The sequence below is a fragment of the Ambystoma mexicanum genome, chromosome 8, assembly GCF_040938575.1.
Source record: "Ambystoma mexicanum isolate Mex_15411 chromosome 8, UKY_AmexF1_1, whole genome shotgun sequence".
NCBI classification, from domain to species: domain Eukaryota; kingdom Metazoa; phylum Chordata; class Amphibia; order Caudata; family Ambystomatidae; genus Ambystoma; species Ambystoma mexicanum.
Window position 1 is genome coordinate 1,560,874,928 of NC_090929.1, and position 19,832 is coordinate 1,560,894,759.

The 19,832-nt window shown below is 49.0% G+C and overlaps 1 protein-coding gene across 6 annotated transcripts in view; it reads left to right on the forward strand.

The window, feature by feature from the left end:
• ADD3 (adducin 3) overlaps positions 1–19,832 on the forward strand; it is a 1,740,558-nt gene that overhangs the window by 1,322,230 nt on the left and 398,496 nt on the right. For all 6 annotated transcript variants that reach the window (XM_069611763.1, XM_069611762.1, XM_069611761.1 and 3 more), the window contains one exon: positions 2,381–2,557. In XM_069611763.1, coding sequence (XP_069467864.1) covers positions 2,381–2,557 — 177 coding nt within the window. The remainder of the gene's footprint in view (positions 1–2,380; positions 2,558–19,832) is intronic.

Below are 19,832 nucleotides of genomic sequence, written 5' to 3' on the forward strand. Positions count from 1 at the left end.
TATAAATAGAATAAACAAAACAAACAAGGGAACTCCTAGGGACTGAGACATTCTTCAGGACACTGATATCATTCTACAGAAAGGCTTTCCTAACAAAGGCTTGGAAATAAGGTTTTTTGTTAGTTCTGCACCAAGGCGTGTGGCTTATTAAAAAATAAACTAAATTTTCTTTCAATTTGGGTCTAGCCATTCGTCCCTCTTCTCAAATAGTATTCTGTTCTGGAGTGGAAGGTTTGGGAACATGAATGGGGAGCTGCTTGATATGGCATACGATCATTTTGAGGCTGCCACTAGGTACTTGACTGTCTTTGCATCATTCCCACTCCAGGCACAGCTTAAATTGTTGCAATTGAAAGTGGATTCCGAGGAGAAGGTGCAAACCATCATTCCTTTGGGCTGTAATGCGCCCTTTTAAGAGCTTGTGAAACTGCTTTACTACAGAAGTGATATCTTTATCATTGGTCTATTTTTTTTTTTTTTTTTTTTTTTTTTTTTTTTCTCTGCAGGCTTCTTACTCCTCTTCCTAATTTTCTTCTCCAACCACACACACACACATACTCTTGAGATGTAGATTGATCTTCCTAGCTTCAACTTGGATAATGCATGTTTACTACACTGACCCTTTCCAGATGCCCAAACAACATGGAAAGGAACTGCATCCCCACTCCAAACCTACCATGGGAGACATCAGAGCATAGCGGCGGCGCTAAATATAACTGTTCGACCTCGGTCTTAACTTTTTCTCATTCAGGTTTACCTCTCCCCTGCCTAAATCTAGGTTCCTTGCTTAAGAACGGTCATAGACCAAGAAGTGGAAACTGTTTTGCATGTGCCACTACAGTATTACCTGCTCCCTGACCACTGGCAGTGTAGTAATGTTGTGAGGTGGATCCATCGTCGACACGTTTCACGTGAGCTCACTTCTAGCCATTTCCCAATCCAAAGAAACTCTTTTCACAAGTCTAGTCCCCCTCAGGCTTTTCTGAAGGCCTTTATGCAATGTTTTTTTCCCATGTAAAAGTGAATAGCAGCTTGGCAACTCAATGTGGTTTTAGCTAAATGGAAGGATTTGGTAATCAAGCCACTGCAAGCTCTTTGGAAAGATAAAGTGCATCTAATGTAAGAGCAATTGCATATTCGTTTAAAATGAAATGTACAATCAAGGTCAAGGCTCGATATAAGATTTTGCAATTGAACAAGTTTACTCTTTGCCTGTTAAAATGATGTTTAGGGTTGTTAAACCAAAAAATATTCCCATTCCCAAGGTGGGTACATTTAGGAGAGTAAAAATGTGTTTTTACTTCAAGACAGATATTTTCTGATCCTTATTTCTATTAATGTTAACAAATGCAAATTAAAAGATACACTAACTTTAAATTTAAACTTGAGGTTAAACAGGAATAATAGTAGAACTCCTTTCTGTGACCCTGCTGTGAGGGCACCACTGGTCTGACTATATCCGTAGAGCTGTGTAGGTGCAAGTAAGATGTCTGCCGTTTTTTCCTATTCTATAAATATTTTAATTCCTTTTTTTGGGATTCTTACCCTGTTTAGTAGGACTGACCACCAAGGTATTGGATTTCAATGTCCGTCTCATTACTGGCACTCATGCGCCATTCCACCCTCCCTCCGAAACCCATGGATTCACCGTCCTTTTACTATATTAAAGTTTACTGAAACCATTTTTTTAGACTGTGTTTTTGGATTTAATCTGTGGAGGTGAAGATTCTGTGGCATTTCATTCTGAGCGAGATGCATATATACTGGACAACTATTGTTACAGGTAAGTAGTTTTGATTAATCTTGTATTAGTGGGTTTATATTTTTGGTGCCAGAGAAAATTCTGAATGTGTAAATCTATAGAATGTACCAAACCTGGAGAACTTGAAATACAGCAAAACATTTTCATCTCTGTGCAGTGGCCTCTTCGCTCAGTTTGTATGCAGTTTTTCTCGGTTTGTAGCATTTTATGGCATTGCTGCTACTTCTGCTAAAAAAGTCTTTAAAGATGTCACTGTGGAGGTTCTAGGTTGGATTAATAATTTGTGGTTGAGGCCTAAAAAAAGTGTGCACTCTTTTAAATGTTCTTGGATCCGAACTAAAACCGTAATGAGGTTGACAGCACACAAAGCTATGTAGAAAACCTGGAAAACAGTTAAGGTAGATGTATTTTTATTTTTTTCAGGAAAAGTATTTGTAAAGTTCCTCATTGGGAATGATTTTTACATTAGCCACTTTGTGATTTGTTTAGTTGCAGAATACACGTCTCATCACTCTTATTGCCAAGAATGCCTCTACACTATCCTTCAAAGATATTTGAAAAGATTATATTCCTCTATTTTGCTGAAATTACCCTACATTGTATTTTCATATGCTTCAGGTTCATGCATTGGCTGGGGCTGGAGGCGTTACCAATCTACTCATGCTTGACATAGAGAAGTACAGGCCCTTGACACACGGGATAGCAACAGGAGGTGGAACTAATATGGGCTCTCAGCAGAAATGGAAAGTTGGAGAGCTGGAGTTTGAGGCGCTCATGAGAATGCTGGACAATCTTGTAAGTGGGTCCACATTTATTGATTGTTTTTCTGCATTTCCTCCACTTTTTTTTTTTTTAATCCAGACCGTACTAACCACCTTACAGCAGAACATCCTACCAGCACTGTTCTTTCTTTCCCGCGCCCGCTCTTTCCCGCGCCCGCTCTTTCCCGCGCGCGCTCTTTCCCGCGCGCTCGCTCTCTCTCTCTCTCGCTGCCAGCCAGAAGGTCCAAACATGGTTAATGACATGATCCTATTGCTGTCTGCTGCCAGAGCTGCTTGGTTTCATTCTCATTCCTCCTCCCCATTAGCTACCCCTCTTGCACCCACCTCACCTTTCGTTTGGTCATCTCTAATGGGCACAAGCATTTGACAACATTGCAGTTTCACTGTTTCATTGTATGAGATGCCCCCTGGAAACTGAATGAAGTTAGTACATACTCATTTGCTGCAACTAGATCTTAGATGGCACAGCACTGAAGAGATCAGATAATCAATTTTTCTGATGCTTGAGAATCTGCTTAGAATCACATGCTGTGCATGTAGTCCGACATCTAGTGGTAATCGCAAAAAGTATTGCATCTTTCTTTCAAATATCGAAAAGGAAAGTCCACGTGGGTTTGACTGTAACACTATCTCTAACGTGATATGTACTGTACGCAAAATCGTTCATGCCTCGAGGTCGCACAGATTGTTTATTTCCGCCTATCTAGTCTGTCGCACATGCTCAACTCGTATAGAATTTATATTTTGTCTACTTTAAGTGAGTTGCGCTTAATTTCTTTGGTACTCGACTACTAATCCTGCCTCGCCGACGGTCCTTCTACCGAAGACTCGGCAACAGATTTCCTTGCACCCTTGGCCCTACGGCCCTTCCTCACAATAGGGAAAGTGGGGCCCTGTTTTTATTACTGCCTTTCTCCTGAGAATGCCTCTTCTTTGCCTCTTTCCTTTTCCTTCAGTCTGGGCGCCGCTTCTGTTATGCAGCGAGCACCCTTTAAATTCTGCCCGGTTTGCAACAGCACATTTATTTGAAAAGCTACCCATCGCCAGTGCAATCTGTGCTTCTCTCGTGACCCCGACGAGCAGTGTTGCAAGGCCTGTAAACTTTTTCAGCCCAAAACCTTATGACGGGTGCATTAATCAGTGGACGGCCTATGCTATGTAGGCCTAGAGTCACTCCCCAACAATTGCCTTGGACGAGGAGTCTGTCGGCATCTATGGCTCTGATTCTGAAGCCATAGACTTAACAGTGGAACCTACACGTTCCTGTGTGTCCGTCCCCGGCCCGAGAAGAATGCCACCAGCAGGCCCCCCCCCTCCCCGCGACAAGGTTACACGCGCTACACCTAAGCACACAACCCCTACCCTTTCCTCCATGGATCTGCTGTTAAAAGACTTCAACGCCTGCAGGCCTGTCACATTTCAACAGTGCCTACTGAACCTCGTGGTTTCAGCACCCTCTGCGTCCCCACCATCGCGGCCTGCACACAATGTTAAGACTTCTTCTTCGGTGGGCACTCCCATTAAATTGCTGGCTCCTGACGTGTTGCCCTTGGAGGATGCACTGATATGGGCCCATTAATCTGAAGCGCTCCCAAAGCTTGGAGAGAAGCTCTTAAGTCTGTTTACATGGTTATCACCCCAAAAAGACCTCCCCTTTACCTGAGGGGTATTACTTGCCTCTCCCCGGCTACCTTATGCCTTGCAGCAGGATCCTATTCCAGCTGCCCAGCCCGTCCCACCTACTGATGACTCCAACTCTTCTGGGTGGACTAGACAGACATTTGAGGCATGTATAGATAAAATGGCTGTGTTTATCAACTTTGCTGACCATTTCGATTATATGCTTAAAATACATAGGCCTGTGGATTCTTGTCCTATTACTCTGTCCCTGAGGCTCCTTTTACCAGGTGCACATTTTGCATCCCCAGATGAGAAATGTCCACAAGAACCTCCTATAGCTATGTTCTTGGACGACCAGGATGACCTCGACATCTATGTCCCTGACCCGGGTCAGGCATCTCAGGATCCCGTCTCTCAAGACCCAGACTGACATCCAGCTGTGATCAGGGCACTTTGCACACTACCATGACCCTGACAACCTCTTTTTTTGGACACTCCTCCCGTTGTTCAACCCAGGGACTTATCACCCATTGACAACCAGATGATATTAAATAACCTTCTCAAGAAGTCGGCTGGCCATTTTTAATGACTCAGACTTTGTGGGGGATATCCTTAAGGAGGTGGTTGCGATCAGCCAGGCTATTCCCCTCTTGAACTCAGTGAAGAAACGCCAGGCTCCCTCCTTGGTAACGCCCTCACTCACTCGGGCAGGCAACCCTTGAGTAGAAAAGATGTTCCGGCCGGTGCCCTCAAACCCTCTGTATATCAGTCCCAGAGTCCCTGGTCGTTACTACCACCAGAAGTGCTGCTTTCCTTGTCAGTCTCCTCCACATAAGGATTGCAAAAAGCTGTACGCTCTCAGAAAACTTGTCACCACCCCTTCTTCCTTTCATACCCAAATCGCCAACAACCCCATGCTGCTTGTGAGCTACAGGGATGTACAATGGGGGCTCGTACAGGAGGGCCTTCAGAACATCCCGGAACTAGCCCGCACCCAACTCATAGCTGTGGTCGCTGAAGGACGGCAGGCCTCACAAAATATCCTAAAAATACACTCTAGATTCGGCTGAAACAGTGCGACAAGTCCTTGCACAAGGGACTCTTCTAAAGCGCCATGCTTGGCTGAAACATTCAGGATTTAAGCTAGAGATTCAGGCTTCCCTCATCAATAAGCGGGAATATTCAGCTCTTTTCGGGAAGGCGAGGGGCATTTATTACCTGCTGGTCCTTTCGTGGGCAATCTTTCTCCCGTTCCTCCCATGCGCATTACAGATCAGGAGGAGATCAGGAGGAGCCCCTTCATTTTCCACTCAGGGTACCTCCAGTGGCTTCCATTCCCCACAATAGTGGGGAATTAGACGCAGGAAAAGTAGATTGAGAAACTCTGCAGCCTGAGGCTCCGCTACCCCAACCAGCAAATGACTTGGCAGTATGCGTCCACTCCCACTACTCCGAAGTCCCGTCCCCTTTCCTCCATACCTTTTTCCAAAAACCTTTTTCACCAGAAAAACCTCTTTCCCTTAAAATGTAGATGCGCGCGGCCCTGGGAGCATGCGCTCCCCTGACTCCGTCCACTGCTGGCCCTCCTCAGTCCTCTTTCTCAGTCCTCCTTTCCGCGTCGACAGGAGTGGACAGTTACACCAGCACTCCTGGGTAATTCCACAAAGTTTTCTTTTTTTCGCCATCTGTTTTTCTATCTGTTTTCTCTCCTAGCAATTCTAGAGAAGACTGTCCTCTGGTGCCATGCTCTTCCCCTGCGCATGTCGGTGACGGATGGTTTCAGCAGGGGTCCGGCCTGTGAGGTTTCAGTCCCCACGTCGGATCCCCACATGCTCTGCCTCCGGTGCCTTGGCCCCGACCACGGCTGGGACGGCTGTTCCGGGTGTGACGCGTTGACCTTGCAAGCCCTCAAAAATCGTTTAGCCGGGTGAAGGGAGCTGTTTGAGAGATCACCTCCAGAGGACATCGACAACTACGTGAAGAGGAAGTTCAGGCCCAGTTCTCCTCTGCACCCCACATTGGTGACTCCTTCACAGGGAAACGCCTGAGTGGGAGGGACCTTCCAGGTCCTAGTACCAGCAAGGAGACCGAGGCTCTAAGAGCTACTGGCCAACAGGCTGAGTGGTCGCAAGATACTCCGATTCCACCACTGAGGGGCCGCAAGGCTCTGCTACCGGGGGCACCCCTGAGGGGGCTTTGCTCTGCTACCGGGCGTGTGCCCGAGGGGGATGCCTATACGCAGCACTACCAGCTTTATGGGCAAGGTCACACTGCCTCCCAAGTCGCTACCTGAGTTGTAGGGGAAGGCCTGAGCCTTTGCTTTTGAGCATGCAGGCGAAGACTGGTCCCGGCTCTTCAGACACCACGCAGCAAAGACGTGGCACAGGGCTTGACAAGATGGCTGCCAGGCCAGACAAGATGGCGGCTCTCCCGGGGACGCCTCCTTCTGGAGAGCAGGCATGGGAACGCACGTCTTGGTGGGTTTGGACCACTCAAATGACGTGGTCCACATCATACCTGACCACACCTTCACAGGGGCGGTACGCAGCGCCCAGCGCAGGGCGGCAAGGACCGCCAAGACCTCAGCAGCTGCAGGGCCCGGCTCCTACGCCTCCATGCCCTTCCCCTGCATGCAAGGATAGGTTCTTTGAAAAGTTCCTTACCCTCATGAAATCACTGCAGAGGTGCACCGTCCTCAGGTAAGGGGGGGGCTGGAGGGAAGGGTGGTCATCAAAGACCTGCTCCCTCCGGCACCACCCGGCCCCAGTTCAGCCCTTGGTCCCCACGCTCACCAGTCAGGGTGGCTCTGCCTCCAGCGCAGCCTCTGCCAATGCCAGTCAGTACGCCACAGCTGCGCACACCACAGCGAACGACACGGACAAGGAGGACAAGAATACTTCCTTGTCAGCTACGGCCTTCCACGAGAGGCTGGCAGGAGTAGCCGAATACCTCGGTATTCTGCAGCCAAGGGTGTAGCAACCTGAAGCGGAGGTCCTGGTCGAGGTACTGACCATTTGCCCAGCCACACGAACGTGCATCCCTCTGCAAAAGGACATGCAAGCCTTGGCCAAGAAGGGATGGGTGAAGCCGCTCTCAACGCAGCCTACCAATAAACACCTCAGTGCCAAATATAAGCAGGCTGAGGGAGACTCCCTCATTCTGGGGGTGCACCCGCAACCGCATTTATTGATTATAGCTGCAGCCTCCCTTTTCTCCAAGCCAGTCTTAGATATCCGCACCGACCTCAGCACTAGGGAAGGAGGAATAGCTGTTGGAATCCTACAGCAAAAAGATTTACTCTAATGCCGTTCTCCATCTGTGCCAGGCAAATCCTGACGCTATGCTGGCTGCAGTGAATCAAAACCTGTGGTGGGAGAGCTCCCTTTGCATAGTCGGGCACGCTTCAGAGGCAAAAATCGTGGCCCAAGACCACATGGAATCCAGTCGCTCACATTGACACCACAGGTAGAGCGATTTGTATTGCCACAGATAAGAGGACGGCAGCTTGGCTCAAGGTGACCAAGTTTAATCCCGATGTGCAAGAGTGCATTCTAGACTCGCCTTTCGAGGGGGAGTGGGCTTCTTCCACTCTAGCATGGATGAGGAACTTGACAAAAATGAAATGGCTCTCGGGCTGCTAAGTCATTGTCAATCCTGACAATTCTGCGACCAAGGCCTATAGCCAGAGTCACCAACGCTCTGACAGAGCCAGTACATTTGGTGGCTTTAGAGGTAAGCAGCACAACTCCTCCCAAAAGGGTTTTTTCCAGGCACCAGCCTCCGAGGGGAGTAGGTTGTGACGGTCATACAGATCCACAAGTCTCCGGTGGGGGGGGCATGCCTGACCTTCCATTCCTGGAAGGCAAGGTTTGCAGACCCAGGAATCCTCTGTGGTTTCCACAGGCTTCCATCTGCTAATCCCTCCATTTCCTCTTTCCTCCCCTCCCACAGATTTGGACAGCAACTCTTTTGGGGTGAATCCGTTCGCTCAATGCGAGTTAGGTGGTGGACTAAGTTCCAGATTCACAGAAAGGCATGGGCTTCTATTCCCAGATAATCGCCATTGGCCTGAGGAGTTCCAGACCTATCTTCCCCAAAGCTTTCCCTACCCCTGCAAAAGTTCAAGATGGATACTCCAGCACTCGTGGGGGAGACTGGCTGTGCTCCCTATATCAGAAGGATGCTTACCTACATGTGCTGATATGGGAGCCTGATCGATCCTTCCTAACGTTCACGATCATGGGCTTCCATTTTCAATACAAGGTCCTCCCTTTTGGCCTCAATTCAGCTGAGGGTCTTTACAAGGTTAATGACTCTGTAGCAGCTCTGTTCCGGGCAGATGGCCAACACCTTTATCCATACGACGAATGGCTAGTTTGAGCAGTCATTCCTGAGGCTGTACAGTGAACAACTTCAGCACTTATGCACATGCTATTCGATCTGGGGAACTCTATCAACCTCAAGTCAGTTGCTCCCCACTCAGTCCTTAACATTCCTGGGGCTAATTTGGGATACAATGGCAGAGAGGATCTTCCCCCTCGGCAGACAAGATCACAGCAATCTGGAAGGCCACCAGGCATTTTCTCAGCAGACCAGTGACCTCAACATGTTGGTACCAGGACTTGCTCTGAGTTATGACGGCTTGTGTCCTGACTGTGCCACACATTAGGTTCAAAATGAGGAGGTTGGCAGCTGCACTTATCAGCCTTTTTGAATCAGGAGACTGGCTCCCCGGCAGCTATAATCAGCATACCACAGCACCTACACCCAAACCTGGAGTGGTGAGGCCAACCTGTTGGAGGGCACGGAAGATGCAAAAATACGATCTTTCTAGACCTTGAAGGCAAGTCCCTTAACACTTACACCAGAGAGAATACAACCCGCTAGGGAAGAAAGGCCCAAGTCGATCTTGTAAGGATAACAAGTTTTAATCTCACATGCAGATGAGAGCAATAGCAAAGAACGTTCTGCTGAAAAATAGTACAAGCAGAATCTTATAAGGGAAAATAGTCATACGTGACGCAATACATATAGTAAAACCCTGCACGGCTGGTTGGTGTGCTCCTATACATGATCCACCTGCTCCATAAGAGATTCCAGGCCATTGGTTCCAGCCCAATATGGGTGTCCATCACATGGGTGCTGCAGTATCATCTTCTCAGGTCAAAGAACAAATTAATTCTACTCCTACCATACAACTACTTTATCACTCCTACTGTGCACTTGGCAGGCCTCAAGACTGGCACAAAGGAGGTTCTGGGGCACTCTAACCTCCACACACATTTCACGCACTCCCTTCCACGCCATCCAGAATCCAACATCTCCACTCTCATTTTGAACTATAATTTATCCCTCCCAGCACCTGGCAATACAAATCACACGATTCAACAATGTGCCCTGTCCGTCCTCTTTGAACATTTCAGGACTTTTAGTTTGGGGTTAGTGGTCAAAGGGCACCTGGGGCCATGGAATTCAGGGATCTTAAGGTTTAGTCAGTTATATGGGCTATTACTTGTAGTAGTTTGGGGATGGGCTGGGTCATGCTTTGGCCAGTGTTGGATAACATGTACAGCAGCCACTGGTCTGTGATCACTGCTTTGTAGGGCACATTCCTCTCGAACGTCTTTGGAACACTGTTAGAACAATGAATAGACGTTGTAGTGGTTGAGGGTGTGGACTGCCGTCATGCGAGCTTGGGCATAGCTGGAGATTTCCCCTGTCTCGCGATTTGGGCCTAGTGGATACAATGCCGCATTTGCCGCACAGGCCTTTCCTTCTACCTATAGTTACTAATATCTACGTAAAATAGCAATGCTGCTTGCGCCCTACGCTATACAATGTGGATAGACTATATTTGGTTATATTGGAGTGGGGACCTTTTGTACTGGGAGGTGGACCTCTCACCGTCTCGCCTGCCCCTTGGCCCATTGTAGTGCTTTGAATGCATCTCGCCTTACTCTATAGCGCCTAGGGGGTTGGGGACAGGGCTGTCCCCTTCCCAACAACCTCTTATGTCTTCCACCTTTTAAACACTTTGAGGTGTTCACCCTTTAGAAAAATAAACCGAGTAGGATGCTCAAGCTGGCGGATCTGTTGCCTTGAATGAGCTACCTGAAATCCTGAGAGGTGAAGAAAACGATTGAAGGTTCCAGAAAAACCTTTTTTGGGGATTCCTTTGCTAGAGTAATTGACTGACTCTTGCCCGATTCTTGTTTCGGCAGCTTCTGTACAAACGCAACTGACCTAATTGTCTTCAATTATGTTTATATGCTCTCATTTAGTAATTTGTATAACACTGCACTCGTGTTTAAAGGTTATTTCCCCCGCACTCCCCTAACCCCTTTTTACTTAACTTACCTGAGTGTGTTTCCAAAATTTGTGAAAAATTAGGTTTCCTTCTCACTTGCTTGAGGGTGCTGTGAAGTGGTTGTGCCCACGGTCCACATATTATAAATCGCCTATAAATAAATCCTACTTGAAGAACTTGAGATTTCCCACAGGCATATAATTGCCACAGTAAAAGCCGCCTCCTACTAAAATACCATAACTGACCAATCCTTCCATGCCACACTCCCTCAAGAAATCCACTGCCAACAAATTCTTTGTAGACAAGCGTTATGCAGAAATTGCACTTTTCACCACATTTTGTAGCCCTCTGTATTTTTGTGGGGTTTTGTTTGTCTGACTTTTTTTCATCCCAGCCAGGCTTATTCCAAAACCTGACTGAGTGTGACTGTTTTTTTATATGCTCTGGTTTGAGTCCTTTTTCTCCTGTGGAAAATTGATCCAAGGGGTGAAATCTATTACCTGGCTGGATTCTTTTTTGACCCCTTTATCCATTTTGTTAAAAAAAAGGTTGTCAGTTTGCCTCAAGGACCTGGGGGGGCTCACATGACCATCTTGTTACCATGTATGTGAGAATAGGTAGCTATTGCGCATCACTGGTTGACTGTACTGTAGCCCCTGGTTTTACGGTGCTAACCCGGGTGAGCATCATTTTGAACTTAGCATAAAGACATTAATGGGTCACACTGGGACCTCACCCCACCATCCCAGACTAGCTGATAAGGTGAGGTGCTAAGCAACCTGCGATTTAAAGATGTGGTACAGGAGATGAGGCACAATCCTGGGTTCCTGATATTAAATAAGGCACAGTAAGCCAGAAGGGGGCGGGTTATTTTTACCCTTGCAGGCTTTTTATATAAAAAAAACTATGCAAACCCATTAACAGGTAGACTTTGTTATTCAGTGCTAGCCCCATTCCTTATTCCCATTCAGTGTTTACTATTGCATTTTTGGTGTAGAGGATACCTTTTAGAACAAACCCAACTCTAGGTGAGCTTTAAGTTTCTAAACTAATTTTTATGGGTGTCATCCCTTCACTCACACCCTCCTGTTTTCCCCTGTACATCTTTGTTGTAATCACTTAAACATTGGCAGCTGCAGACTGCACTTACTTTTGAGTCCAATGGTTCCATTTGTCCGTCACTTCAAACATGAAAAACTTCCACAAAGTATAGTAGCTTCTTCTTTGTGCTATCCAAACCCACCTCTCTGCTCCTTCCACCTCCAACTTTGTACTACCCTGCTGTATGGTGCCAGCCTACATTTGGAGTGCACAATTTGCTCATTATATCTAAGGAAGCCCCTCTCTTCCTCTGTGGCGTGCTTCACTTTAATGAGGCTTGTAAAAACTGTTTCCTCCCTGGCCGTGCTTATTGATAACTGAGCTAAAGCAGCTCTACTTTCCTCTGTGGCGGTGCTTTGTTGTTCAGTGCCTAGATTACATTTGGCGGGTGGGTTTTGATGTCAGTCCAGGTTCTGCACACCTATGTGGAACCTATGCTAAACCATTGCACTCTAGCGATGAGCCCCTGCCACATTGGATGCAGCAACCTGGACTCCATGTAAGTCCTGCCTCATGCTGCCTTCCTCCGTGTGGCACGAGGGAGGGAGTTGGACTTGCAAGTCCCCCGGCACTGCTGGTGATGCGCGCATCTCTGGTGCTGTCTGGTCTGCGTTATTTATCTTCACCATCACTGCCTGGCCTGGGGCCATGTGGATTTATCCCCAGCAACCCCATCCCCCAGGTCATACTGCCATCCTCAGCAGGCTGCTGTGCGCCACATGGCCTGGAACGCTATCTCCTCGGGTCAGTCCAGTCTGGACTTTTAAAGAATGTGTCTGTCTTAGTTTTCTTTTAGCTCTTCCTTTACCTTACCCGCTACATGCGCTTGGCTGTAACCCTGTACCTGCAAGTGCCCATCTGTATTACAGTATTGCATGACTGGTTACTGTATTCAGCAGGATACCAGTTCTCACTGGCATATGCACATGCCTGTTTGGATTAGTGTGGACTGCCTTCCTTTTGAGTGAGCACCCTTCCAGGGTGCATGTGTAGGTTTGTATAGGTCTGCCATTGCTTGACCACCCTTTTCTGAATGCTGATAGATTGGGTGCTGTTTCCACACACTACCTCCCCGGGGTGGATAAAAGCAGATGCCTTTACCCACTCACCTTGTCTACTGATGGGACTCTGCACCTGCATTCCGGTAAGGTATGTTGCTTCTGGAAGGACTAAAGCTCTACACCAGCATCCTCCCCTTTCCAGTGGAGACAACTGCATAGCCAAACCTGCTAGAAGGGCTTGCCTCCCTGAAGCTCAGCGACAGTGCCTGCATCATTGGATCCAGAAAATGGTGCCCCTTCGCTGCCAGGACTCTGAAGACTGTTTCTAACAGACCAGAGACTATCCCAGGTAATCGGGTATGCTCCCTGATACACTGCTGAACTCCCTTCCCGGTCCTCTTTTCATAGCTTGCTACTCTTTTGTGCGAGGTTGCGTGTTTTTCTACAATATTTGTTCTTCCATGTGTTCTTCTCAAGCTCACCCCATCCTCGGATGCAGAATCCTATGCCCTAGAACAATGTGGAAATCTTGCATTGTCAACTGCCAACTGCAGCCTCTCCACCTTTAGATGTCGTCCCTTCTCCCCTGGGGGAATCCCCTTCCCATGAGGCCAGGGAGCTGCAGCCACTACCCGATAGTCACCCTGGGGGTGGTGCTACCAAGGGATGTGGGGTCTCATGGGGAGGGATGTCCCTTATTGGACAAGGCATGTCTGTCCGGGAAGAACATAACACCTCCACATCCGCCTACCCAATGCAGGGTTGCAGAATACCACACTTCATGTACCTCTGTAGGGTAGATGATCTGACCTCCCTAAAGTAGTGCGACAAGGAAGAGTTGGGACTGACTATGTGAGTCATATGTATAAACTGGGAAGAAGAGCAGCACAAGTGACCCAGTTGAGGATGAGCATCAATGCTGAGACGAGGAAGAGGCACAGAGCAATGCAGAGTGCCCCGCGGATCCAACAGGAGTGGCCTAGACACCTTCAAACAAGCAAGTCCAACCTGACAAAAAGGGAAGAAGGGCTTAATAGATTGACTAATCGTTCCTGGAGGAGCCGCGAAGGATGCACTCAGGCCGTTTGGGATGCCAAAAAGGAGCACAAAGGTCTGACGCTGGTCGGGGAAAGCGAAATGACCTAGCAAACTGGTGGTCACAAGCAATTGCAGCCCCATGAAAGTTCTCAGCAGCCCCAGAAGTCTTGCGGCTGCCATAAAAAAAAACACCCTGGGGAATCAGAAGCTCTTGCGGCCACGAAGCAAGGTTTTTGGGGACTCAGAAGGTTGCCTGCAATACAAGTGGGTGAAGGAAATCGCCAGTACAGGTTCTGGGGCCCTTACCATGGGAAACAGAGTATCTCATGTTCTTGGCCATCCAATAGTACTTGGCAGGAGAGTGAACCAAGTCTACCCAGGAGGCCATCAAATAAGAAATGTGAATCGGGACCCTTACCCCTATAAAGATCATCACTGATCTTCATAGTCGAAGTACCTAGCAGGCTAGTGAACTAGGTGTGCTCTGAGACGAGAAGACTTAAAGGCCAGGGCAAGGGAGTCAGTCATTCCCCCTGGTGTTTTTAAACATTGTGATAAAAGCCAAGTGAAGGGAGTCACTTTTGGCATTGTGAGAAGCCCAAGAATGGCCAAGGGAAGGCAGTCATTCTCTTGACATTAAGGTTTTGAGTTGGAACTTTGCTTTATTTATGAACAGAGACATTTTCAAGCTGGTGTTTGTGTTTTTTCTTTTCTTTATTAGAACTTCAACCTGGGCAAGGATGCCATTCCTTCAGGAAATGGTCCCTCCAGACTACTGGCATGGTAGGCCGCTCCACAGAAGAAGGTAGCCATTCGTCTGCATTAAGAAGACTCACCAACCTTTTCAGTTTAGTAAGAAGTATAAGACAAAGAAGTAGATTTTGACACCTTTTGGTTATGGACATGCAAATCTATCCTTAGTATTAAGTTGAGGCAGGGAAACCCCTCTCAGTAATGGGACCAGATAGGGTTTTTCCTTTTTATTTTCTTAAGTCTTTCACAAACTATCATGCCACCTGTGTCGGTCTCCTCCTTTATACACTCTTACATTCCTCTCGCTTAGACACTCGGCCTGGGAATCACTGAATCATGGTCCTTCAACTGTCTTGAACCCCTCCAGACACCGAGTCATTACTGGAACCTAAGGAGATCGCAAACGTGCACAACGACGACCTCTGGAAATCGCCACCCACCTGCTGCTGAATTGCTTTTTCGATTTCTCTTCTAATTCTCCTACACTGCCGGCAAGCCTTTCCTCCATCAAGGGTTCTTTGTGGGATTTGCCCCATTGGAATGCCAGAAAGTGCTACCTGGGACTCTTTTTCGTAGACTGTAACTCTTCCAACCAAACACTACCCTAAATCCACACAACTGGACCCCTTAGACTCATAACATTATGGCTTGAATAGGGAAAACATGTTGCTTTTTCCCTTGTACGACAAACTTATTGAACTCTGAAAGCTCTTCTTGAAACAGTATTTTTCATTTTTCAAAATGTACCTGTAAGTGTAGTCATTTATTGCTTTAATTTTCTTCTATAAAGATTATATTTGTATCAAATTACAGCGTGTAGCCATTCCCTCATTAGTGTGTGTACTGTCCCTGTGAACCACCCCACTCCCTGAGACTAAGGCCTGGGCTGCTCAGTCACTACTTCATGTCTGGTGCGCTTGAGCGAATCTCTAACAATACCAAAGTCCCAAAGATGCACTTAAGAACCCTCACCATAGGGCTTAAGTAACATCTCCCTAAGAAGATAAACAAAATGTATTCTCACTGCAACATCCTACTTTAATTACATCTTAACCGCCTCCATCCTCAAGGTACACCACTGCAAAGCACTCAACCACATGACAATCTGTATTCCCTTCACTGGCCGTGCCTTCCCAGCCACCCTAAAACTGGACCAAATGCACCCTGTGCTAAAAATTTAAATAATGTCTGGACCAGGAGGACTTTGCGAAATGCTGACCCACCACCCACTTTCATCTCCTTGGCAAGATCCTTGAAAGCCATAGCCAGACAACTTAAAACACACATCAATGGCTACCTATGAATCATGCTTCAGGCCCAGATGTATCAATGGGATGGCCACTATTCAAGCTGTGCCCCTGCACTGAGGGTCTTCGAGCAGTGATATTCCTGCCTTCTGGTGGTGTTCAATTTCTCATCAGCCTTCATCATACACCATCAAGCACACTATCTGCATACTGCACAACTGCATGGGAATCTGAGAGCATAGCCTCTGCTGGTTCACCTCCCAACTTCAGACCATCATATGTGCAACATCCTCCATACTGCTGTCTGGCTCATCAAAGGTGTCTGCAAATTTGTTTGCTTTAACTATACTCCTTGAACTTCACTGGCTTACCCTTACAAGCATGCTTTACATTTAAAGCCTGCTGCATCCTAAAAAGATGTTGCCAGGCGTATTTCCAGCCACCTGATAAACAGTCACTATCGTTGGTGTCCTGCGCATCTGCGGAACTCGGAAACCTGGTCAGACCTTAGCAGAAATGCAACAACAAAAAAAGACCGCAAACAAGTTTTCTTCCTCCCAGACTCATCTTGGAGAGAGATCTTCCAGCGCCAGTTGTCCTCAAACCTTTTCAGCCACCACGGAGCGCCATGAAGCTGTCAGGCCAGCCTGACTCCAATGTGTGCTATTGACGCTGAACATGAAGTCAGAGGCGGTACGTATAGAGCCATTGGTGCCCCATGACCCAAGCAAAAGACATTTTCACATGCTGAGTACGCTGCTCGGAATGCTACTTTACTGTGTTATAGCGGTTGGCTTTAATCCATGTAGGGGGACTGTTTGAGGCATATTTCACTGGCCACCACATGGTTTATCATTACTGCCTGTGGGTGGAACATGATGCAGAAGACAAGTGTTTCGTGCCAGTCCTTGCATGGAAACGCTCATTCGAGGGGATTGGTTCCTCCGACTTATTCCATATCTATGACATGTAATCACCACAGCTATGCTGCTTCAGAAAATCTTCAGCTCCTGCGTCGATGTCGATACACCACCCTCGGACCTCCTCCGATGGCCGACGTCACTGGATGTTATAAGTAGGACGAACAACGCCCGTAGCCTCAGTTACGTTTTTTCCGCGAACAAGTTCGCTTCGGAGATCTCGACGCGCCTCGACTCTTTGGAGTCTGTTCTTTCTCGGTTCTTGGAACCTGTTCGTTTTGTGAAAGTATATTCTTCGTGGAGATGTCTACCTCGTCTTCCAGCCCGCGTCCGGGCTTTAAGAAGTGCGGGGACTGTGGGTCCAAGATGTCGGTGACGGACTCGCACGACGCCTGCCTCTGGTGCCTCGGGGAGGCCCATGACACGGATGACTGTGTCAACTGCCAGTCGCTCACGTCCAAAGCCTTGCGGGAGCGCAAGAAGTTGTCGGTAGGTAAGGTGCCCAAGCCACGGAAGTCGAGGTCTGCGTGGCTTTCGACGGACGATTCGAGGGGCGACTCTCCGCATCGTCGTCGAAGTCCTGTGGGTCTCGGTCCCGGAGTCGGTCCCACCACTCCTCTGCCTCTTCGAGTCACTCCCGGAAGCGCTGTCATCAGTCGCCTTCCCTGTCCTCTCGCTTATCCCACCCTGCATGCGACGCCAGAGGAATGGGCTTCCTTCGGGAAGATGTTAGCGAGTCTCGAATCGCAGGGCACTGGTCCGACCGCGCCTCCGAGTGGGGTCGGTCGAGAGACACTGCTCGTACGCCTTTGTGCTCGGGTGGTCGGCACGATTCGCCGGAGGTCCCGCTCGGACAAAGGGAATCGTTCTCGTCATGCCTGGTCCAGGTACCGGTCCTCGACGCGCTCGAGACAGTGTGCACCTGTGGTGTCTTCGAGGAAGACGTCAACGCCGAGGTCGTCGACGGACTCTTTCGAGGCCCCGCCTCCGAAGAATTTGTCGACGCCCAGGCTGTCGAGGGACACGCTCGGGGCTCCGGCCTCGAGGCCTGTGTCAACGCCATTGATGCTGTCGGCTCCGCGTTCGGCATTGACGCTGATTCATTCGATGCCTTTCGAGGCTGTTTCGACAGGGGTACCCCGGGGGCTCGGTGGAACCCCCTGGAAAGGCTCTGGCCAAGGTCAAGCATGGCTTTGTTCCACATTCTGTGCCTTCTTACCGCCATCTTGAGTTTATTTCAGAGGTGGATGAGGGCTCTGATGATGGCATGGTTCCTGATACGGTGCCAGACGAGATTCTCTCGGGCCATAGCCAAATTGAAGACCTGCGGCAGTCCCTGCACGATGCCAGTGGGCTGGACACCTCTCTGGAGGTGGGGTTTTGTAGGCCTGAGCCTGGCACTCATGCCGACTCCAGGGTCACCGAGTACTTGGGGTGGTCTGCTCCCCCAGGGGATTTTCTTCAGGATGACCTTAAGGATATCCTCGACAAAGGTCCACCAACTGACCCGGTACTGCTGTTGCATATGGCTCTACAGAAAAGGGTGGCGGCGGCGGCGGCTTGGACTGCTCCGGAGAGTCTCCCGGCAGTGGGCAAGTCTTTGCCGCAAAAATACCACCCAGCCAATAGCAACCCCTGCTACTTGACCAGGCACCCACTCCGGAGAGTTTGGTGGTGCAGGCGGTTACGGCCCTGGAAAAGCAGGCGTCGTATCCTATCATCCCTCCTGATCGGGATGACAAGCGTTTTAACGGCTGGGCGAAGAAAATGTTTTCTTTAGGGGGTATGGCGCTTCAGGAAGCCAACTCCGTATGTGCCTTGTCACGTTTCACGCACACTCCGTGGAACTGTTTCCTTAGCGGCTGAACATATTCCTGAAGGGGACTAACGGGATGGTTTCCTTGCCATGGCTCAAGATGGCAAGGATGCCATGTGTGAGGCTGTTCAGTCGGGTTTGGACATGGCAGATTGCGTCAGCCGGTCCATGGCGGCGAACACCGTGATGCACAGGTTTGCGTGGTTGCGGAAGTCGGGGTTTGCTCCTGATGTGCATGCCCGGCTCCTCAACATGCCCTTTGACGGGAAACATCTTTTTGGCAGCAAGGCTGACGAGAGCCTTGAGGTTGCAGACCTCCAAAGCTGCAGCAAAGTTGTTGGGTGCTGCGGTTCGCCAACCTCTGCCTTTTCGTCCTAGGGGACAGCAATGGAGGGGAGGTTCCTTTCGTTATTACTCATCCTTTGGTAAAGCGTGAGGAGCTGCCAGTCAAAGGGGCCACCGTAGGAGGGCCAGAGGTGGAAAAAAAGGTACTTGAGGTGCCAAGGCCGCTTGGGCAGTTGCCTCTTTGCCCTCAGGCAACGCCGCAGCCGCTTCAGCTCAGTCATGAGGCCATGTCCCATGGTTCGCCGGTTGTGGGAAGGCTGGCGCAGCATCTTGCAGAGTGGTGCGCCATTACTTCAGATGCGTGGATTCTGGAGATCATAACTCACGGCTACTGTCTTCCTTTCCGGCAGAGGCCTCAAGACAATCCACCTGGGAATCTCTTTGAAGAGTCCAGACCCGCTCCTTGCGCAGGAAATTCAATCCCTGCTGGAGAAAGGCACCATAGAACTGGTGCCTGTAGCGGAGAGGAACAAGGGATGGTATTCCTCTTATTTTTTTGATTTCCAAGAAAGACGGGGGTTTCAGACCCATCATGGACTTGTGCGGTTTGAACAAACTCCTCAGGAAGGACAAGTTCAAGATGGTTACTCTCTAGTCCTCCAGGCCCTCCAACTCCAGGATTGGTTGCTGTCTCTTGACCTCAAGGACGCTTATTTTCATGTGCCGATACATCCAAAGCACAAGAAGTACCTGAGGTTCGCGGTTGGCGACTCGCACTTTCAGTTTCGGGTCCTGCCGTTCGGAGTGACCTCCGCCCCGAGAGTCTGCACCAAGCTCATGGTAGTGGTGGCAGCGCACCTCAGGAAAAGGGGATTCACGTCTACCCCAACCACGACGATGGGTTGATCAGGGCGCGCTCTCCCAAGCAAGTCCTGGATCATCTGTCAGTCACCTGCCACTCCCTCCACAAGCTGGGCTTCTCCCTCAACTGAAAGAAGTCCAATTTGACACCAACTCGGAAGCTCCAGTACATCGGAGCTGTGCTCGACACGTCCCTGGTGCAGTGTTTTCCTCCCCAGGTGAGGGCTCATCACATTCAGCAGATGGTGCACAAGTTTCACCTTGCCCAGAGTCTCCCAGCGTTCGAGTTCTTGAGATTGCTCGGCCTCATGGCATCCTGCATTCTTCTGGTGGCAGAGG